The sequence below is a fragment of the Humulus lupulus genome, chromosome 7, assembly GCF_963169125.1.
Source record: "Humulus lupulus chromosome 7, drHumLupu1.1, whole genome shotgun sequence".
In the NCBI taxonomy this organism is placed as follows: domain Eukaryota; kingdom Viridiplantae; phylum Streptophyta; class Magnoliopsida; order Rosales; family Cannabaceae; genus Humulus; species Humulus lupulus.
Window position 1 is genome coordinate 204,311,396 of NC_084799.1, and position 7,281 is coordinate 204,318,676.

General features: G+C 39.1%; 1 protein-coding gene across 3 annotated transcripts; it reads left to right on the top strand.

The window, feature by feature from the left end:
- Positions 1–580: 580 nt before the first annotated feature.
- Positions 581–2,819, top strand: LOC133789161 (uncharacterized). Of its 3 annotated transcripts, none has more exons than XM_062226914.1 (4): positions 581–988; positions 1,177–1,244; positions 1,882–2,050; positions 2,492–2,819. In XM_062226914.1, the coding sequence occupies exons 1-3, from the start codon at positions 596–598 to the stop codon at positions 2,033–2,035; spliced, it is 615 nt and encodes a 204-aa protein (XP_062082898.1). In that variant the 5' UTR covers positions 581–595; the 3' UTR covers positions 2,036–2,050; positions 2,492–2,819. The 3 variants fall into 3 exon arrangements, with proteins under 3 accessions (XP_062082898.1, XP_062082899.1, XP_062082897.1); XM_062226915.1 differs by lacking the exon at positions 2,492–2,819 and adding an exon at positions 2,313–2,461; XM_062226913.1 differs by lacking the exon at positions 2,492–2,819 and having other exon boundaries at positions 1,882–2,461.
- The last annotated feature ends 4,462 nt before the right edge of the window (positions 2,820–7,281 follow it).

Sequence of the window (7,281 nt, forward strand, 5' to 3'; positions counted from 1 at the left end):
CAAAGTAAGACAATATCTTTTTTATATAATATTATTTACAAATGGCCAAATAAAAAGTATTTTAGACAATTAACAAACACAAGCAATGAATTACAAAACAAATGTCTTAAATTGTAGGCATTATCGGCAAGAGTAATGATATGTGCATCCAAAATATACACTCTAAACATTACGAACGATGATGTGTCAGTTTAGTATAGTCAATCACATTTATTAAAACTGAGACCTACTATTTTAAAAAACAGGTGTAATATTTTGGTACATATTTTGGGTACATATATCATTACTTATTTTTTAATCCAATCCAAACGTGACCAGAATATATTTATGGCACATTTCAATTCAGATGTTTTTTTTTTTTGAAGAGTATAAGATGATATTAAACATACAAATACAAATTATTCCATCAGAGATCAAATTTCTAAGAAGAAAAATGACATTTAGCTGAAGTCGTGGGTATCATTTCCTCTGGAAGTTGTTCATCTTTAGCTTTCTTTTGGGCCCACTCTTTCATATTTGGGCCCAGATAGGCTTTCGTCTGGCCCAATCTAGCCCATACGACCTTCAATAGTTTCATATTTGGGCCCATTCTATAATGGACCTGAAAGGTTGCCCAGTTTTCCTCCGCCTCTACCGAGAGATTTTCTACTCTTGTCTGATTCTCTCAGTTTGTGAAGAAGCTCTGGAAATGTCGCCTAAGACGTTAATGGCGCGTTCTTTCGTTTTTTCAGGAGCAAGTAATCCATTGTTGACGCGAATGCGTGGATCGGTTCCTTTATTCGCTAGGGTTACACAGACGAATCAATGGTTGGGGAGCACTACCAGGACCTTTATCTCGTCGAGTAGAGAATTCCATGGCCGAGCTCAATCAGGTTTGAATTTTCGTGGTGGTCGTCGGAAGATCTTCACTTCCACTCCTATTCGAGCTGCTCATGTGAATGACGCTGGCTCCATTGACTCCCCACTCATCAACTCCATGCAAATCAAGGTTCTAGTCTCATCTCAGTAATTTCAATTCGACTAGTTTAAATATTTTCTCAAGTGCACTCTACTTAATCCCAATTTGGGTATTTGGAATCAAATCCTAATTTTGGAATTTGGGATGTTTCGAATCTTTAAACCCTGTATTAGGGTTTTAGGTACTAATGCTTATTACGCTGAACTTTGGTTAAACAGATTAAGGAGCATCTGAATGCAGAATCAGTCTCTGTAAAGGATGCTTACGGAGACGGTCGGCACGTCAGGCAAGTGCTTGTTCTCACGTACTTATGGTGTTTGTTAAAATGTCTAAACCGAAGCAATATCCTTGAAATGTAGCTACAAGTACATTGGAAACTTGGAAAACACATGTTATTTTTTAGGGTAACTTATCTTGGATTTCAAATAAGGTCTGGCTTGAAAATACCCTCACTTTCGAAACCAGGCTACTATATCAATTGCTATGTAGTTACCCAACTAGGATTGGAACCTCACCTGGGAGAAACCACAGGCTGACCAGTGACCAGTTGAGCTACCACTCTTGGGTGGCTTGAAAATTTACTTCTTTTAGTTGTAGTGGCTTGAGCAACTCATTTACTTGTGAAAATTAGCCCATAAGACAAGACAACCTAGCATGAGTTTACCCTACTTATACGTAACTAGCCACCTTTAGTGCCCTCTGAGTACCATGGATGTCAGTATGGAAGCATGGTGGAACTTACTTACCGTAAGTTAATATTAAGCATTCTTTCGTTTAATAGGCATTTTGCTGTGGACTGGTTTAAGTTCCTAACAAAATCCGTGTACCATTATTTGATCTGAGTACTTGCTTGATTTTGTTGTTTTTGGTTTCTTTCTGGAATGATTTTATTGAATATATTCTGCTTGTTCTGTGCTGTGCAGCATCGACGTGGTATCTTCAGCCTTTGAGGGGCAATCAGCAGTGAATAGGCAGAGGATGGTGTACAAAGCCATATGGGAGGAGCTTCAAAACACAGTACATGCAGTTGATCAGATGACTACCAAAACCCCAAAAGAAGCAGGAACTGATCAGTGACAGACAAAGATAGAGGTCTGATTCCCCTCCGCGAATTTACTTACTGCCTCTTGCATTTTTATCCTTTGCTTAGAGTTTCTAATGAAAGAACTCTACGTTGGTGTGGTAAAGGGGGTTCTAAGTAGTGTTGTTTAAGTTAATAGGCATTCATCTAATAACTGTTGCAGTATATTTGTGCACCGTGTTAGTGCAATGGTTATTTGGGAATAAATTGCATATCCATATTTGATATCTGCTGCTCCCCATGAATTTTCTGTCTTTCTTTCATTGCTTTCAGTTGAACTGGATTTTGACACCATCTTTGGCCGTGTCACAATTCTTTTGTTGAGTCAAAGAAAAATCTTGAAGTTTTTGATATTGAATTATCATTTTACAATATCTCAAATTAAGAGGAAAAGGGTACAATACAGGTATTTGTATTCTGAAGTCTTTAACTCAACTTATTTATTTTCTCAGATGATCATATTATTTGAAGCCATCAATCATAACTACAAATCAATTGAAGAGATCAGGCTATTTCCAGCTGCATTTATGGATCTACCTTTTTTAAAATTAACTTAATTTCTTCAATGAAGGAACTCTTATGAACAACATATTAGCATTGCAGATAAAAGATTCCAATACCAAATCTTCACAGTTTGAGGTTAGGGGACTTAACACTCATTTAATAAACAAGTCTAGTTTCTCACTAATGGTGACAATTAATGTTTTAACTAGCAATGGACAGTGCTGCAATTAAGAAATCAACTAGGTGATAAGAACTTCTATCATCTAGTTTTCATTACTGTCCTTCTCACTTACTTAGAAATCACACTTCTCAAAATTAGGAGCTTTCTGCATAGAAGAAAAGAAAATGCATTTTTCAAAATTTTGGGACTCTTTTAATTAGGGATTCTAGGTGCAGGCCTGATCATTTGTACACAATGCCATGCCGCATCTATAGTTAGGTATGGACAGTTCCATTAGACCACAATATTTAGAATGCACTTAAAAGGGTGTTAGACTGTTAGGAGGAGTGGCTACCATTTTTTGTTAGGTTGCCTTTTCAAAACATTTTAATTAGGTGATTAATTGATAATTGGCACAAGTGAAGCAAGCAACTAACAATGGAGATAGAGAAAATGATAGCATTGTAATTTTTTTGAAATTGATGGGCTCCATTACATATTAGTGGGGCTAAATCCACCAACTAACGAAAGCAAATTACCTTTGTGATAGATTGAACATTGTTGACGGTGAAATCTTGTCAACGAAATTAGGTTGGAAAACTTAAAGGTAAATGCGGCGAAGTTTAGATAAGAACTTAGAATTAACTTATGAAAGGATAAACACAGATGAACAATGGAGTGAAAAATGTATATTGCTTAATAGCCTCTGCATACAATGAATTTTCCAACCCCTCATTATGAGGGGTCAAGCTCCTTTTATAGCTGGGCTCTAATGACCCTTTATACATGGTGGTCCCTTGGGACAAATTAGTACATAAGTACACTGTCAGGGGAGTGGCTTCAGAGGTTGTGGTCATACATTCAGTACAGGAGCAGATGGCAGGAGGATGTCTTCACTACTTGTCTGTACCCATGTCTGATGAGTGGTGGCAGGCATAGTGGCGTAGGTGATAGTGGTGTCGACTCTGACCTTTGGCCGTAGACGTACGGGCCATAACTCTTATCCCAGTAGTCCCACTGGTACTGGTGTCCGTACTCAGTACCAGGTTGTACAAGTATGTCCCATTCGACTCGTACTGGAGCCTCTAAGCATAGGGGTCTCAAGGTGTAAGGAATGGGACCTTCGGTGCATGGCTCTACTCACGTGGCCACTAGGTGACGTAGCTCTCATTCCTTCGCGAGGCCCCCTTGGAAGGCTTATTGATGGCGCGGCTCTGTTGGCTGTTCAAGAGGCCGAGTGTGCTGCGGATGTGACCCCTATGAGGCCATGGGCGAGGCCACCATGGGGCCTAGATGGCGAGGCCACCACGGGGCCTAGATGGAGAGGCCACTCCGTGGGCGTGGGCGAGGCCACCACGGGGCCTAGACGGCGAGGCCACTCCGTGGGCATGGGCGAGGCCACTCCGTGGGCATGGGCGAGGCCACTCCGTGGGCATGGACGAGGCCACCACGGGGCCTAGATGGCGAGGCCACCACGGGGCCTAGATGGCGAGGCCACTTGGTGCGCGCGGGCGTGGCCGAGCGAGGCCGCCAGGGGCGCGCGGGCGTGGCCGAGCGAGGCCGTCAGGGGCGCGCGGGCGTGGCCGAGCGAGGCCGTCAGGTGCGCGCGGGCGTGGCCGAGCGAGGCCGTCAGGTGCGCGCGGGCGTGCGGTCGTGGCCGAGCGAGGCCGCCAGGTGCGCGCGGGCGTGGCCGGGCGAGGCCACCTGGTGCACGCGGGGCGTGGCCGAGCGAGGCCAATAGTGTGTGCCTGACTGGTCGAGCGAGGCCATGGCTTCTATGTCGTGTAAATGGGGGCTTCATGGCGTTGATCTCATATTTTCCCTTGGTGAGATTTTGAGCCTTCTCATGAGACAATCTCCTGTATTCAAAAAGGGCCTACAGGCTCGAGTCCAATTGCATGATTAAGTGGCCTTTATCCCTCTGTTCTAATCAAGGACTATAGATTTCTTATTTGGTGGATTTTTGGCATCCACAAACATAAATGAAGAGAAAGTTTCCTTTCTCTTAGTTTGGTGAGGAAGAAGGAGAGAAGCTTTGGTTGTTGATGATGCACTGAGAATAAGAGGGAGAGATGTTCTTTTTCAATGGGAAATTTCACTATTTATGCATATTAGTCTTATTACTAAATAATACTAGTACTATTCACTTTTTTAATTTGGTGCTAAACTTTTACCAAGTACCAAAAATACTCTTCTAATTTTTTCCCCTCCCAAAAATTCCCCCCCCCCCCCCCACAAACTCTCTCTCTCTCTGTTGCTTCTCTCTCTCTCGGACCCAAAGAAGAACACCCCTTAAAACCTAAACCCCAAATCGATGTCACCCTCTCTCTTTCGCTTCTCCCACCCAGGCGACCCTTCATCGTCCTCGTTTCTTGCTGTCGACATCGTAGAGGAAAACCCACAGCCTCGACAGGAGACCAACATCGAAACCCACGGCGTCGAACACTCCACAATCAATTTTAAGGTAAATTCTTGAACCATCGTAATGATTATTGGTGCTTAAATCATCTTGAATTTGGATCTGTGGAATGGGTATGGCAGTTCTAAGGACTGGGTTTATCTCTGGTTTTTCCGTTGGGGCTCGATGGGTTCGATGCAACCTCGATTAGATGAACACATTAGGCTAACATTCGATTAGATTAGAGCTCAATAAAGATCTATAGGGATCGATTTGAGCTCGATAGGGATCGATTTGGAGCTCGATAGGAATCGATAGAAGTTCGAGATAAACTCGATAAGTGCCATTGATGAATTCTCGATGGGGTATGGTTAGGCTCGATAATAGCTCGATTGTCACTATCGATTGCAATTCGATGAAAGCTTGATGGGTACATGGTTAGGATCGATAGGAGGCTTGATGGGGTCTACGGTTAGGAGCTCGAAATAAGTTCGACATGACAATAATTAGTTAGGGTTGAAGGGATTTTGGTTAGGCTCGATAAGCTCGATAGTTACTCGATATAAGCTCGATTGTTCTTATTAAGGCAGATTAGAATTTGTTCTAAAGTTAGCTCGATATGAGCTCGATAGTGACTCAATACTAGTACTCGATAGTAGCTCGATAACCTTGTTTATTTCAGACGCTTGATCAATTTTTTCCCGATTTTTGTTTCACATTCTGTTTTCTTACTAATTTTTTTCATCTGTTGTTGCGGACACCTAAGTTGCTTGTTTCGTCTAGTGATCACTTTCCTAGTCGCGTCACATATCGAGATAGTAGCACTTTAAAGGACATTAAGAGTAGGTTTGTGCAGCTCGGGCTGATAGATACTAATTATGTACAAAACATGTATATACCTTATACATTATTAGTGCTTAGAAAAAAAATCAAATGACTTGAAAACAACTTTAATATCTATGTTAAAAGTAAAAGAAAAAATAAAAAATTATTTATATTGATGTCAACTTTGTTTTATTTTTTCGAGAGAATGCATAAGCTATATTAATGTACAATATTGGATACTACAAAAATACACAAGAAAGTATATTGTGATTATTAAATTTATATGAATTTTATAATTGATTAATTACCGTAGTTATTATTATTATTATTATTATTATTATTATTATTATTATTATTATTATTATTATTACATAGGATATTAAAGGAGGTTGGTTCTTTTTTTTTATTTGATTAGGATGCTCCTGCTTAGGCTTAGTTTTATTAGCTTTATTTTTACTACGTGTGTTACACTAACATTAATATAACTTACAAATTGATTAATAATAAATGAGCATCCCTATATGATTAATAATAGTTTATATAATAATAGATAATAAATTAATTAATAATAAGTGAGCATGATTAAAAGCTAAGCTAAACATTGTGTTCTTTATAAATTATTGTCATCAATATAAAAATTAAAATAAAACATAAATTCTTATAAAATAGATAAATCATATAGAATTTACGCTTTAATATAGATGCAACGGAAAAAGATGGTTGGCTTATGGATTTGGACATGTAAGTCACTTTTGTTGTCCAATTAGGTGGTATTCTCTTCTTTCTACACTACCACTCATCTCTAGCCAAATTAAGCAGTCCACTACACAGAATATTAAATTATTGACGACTTCAAAATGTCATTATTACTATATACATTTATGTTATGCGTGGCTCGAAAGAGTGAAAAATATTAATTGTAATGAGTTATCCCATCTCTCCAATCTTTGAGCTATATGTACGTAATCAAGCATTATTAAAATCAAAGTGTATAGTAAAAGTAATGTTAATACCAAAGCAATCAAACGTTTGAAAATTTTATATATAATTTTATAAGAATAATCTTGTTCCGTTTAGTGTCTTGGCGTGTCTTTTTCAGTAAGCATTAAAATGGCTCTTATTTGAGTTTATTTGTCTTTCTTAGTCTTGTTGATACAAATGTTGAATTTTAGTGTTATTATTTATTTAACATCTATAACTACATATTTTTTTTGGTGTTATTTCCTCTTTTTTCCCGTATTTGTACGGGGTTCCCGTTTAAGTGTTGATATAAGTTATGAATCTAGTGATCAATGGTATAGTTATTAACTACTAATCACAACATTTTATAACTATCTCACACAATGTAGGGTGCA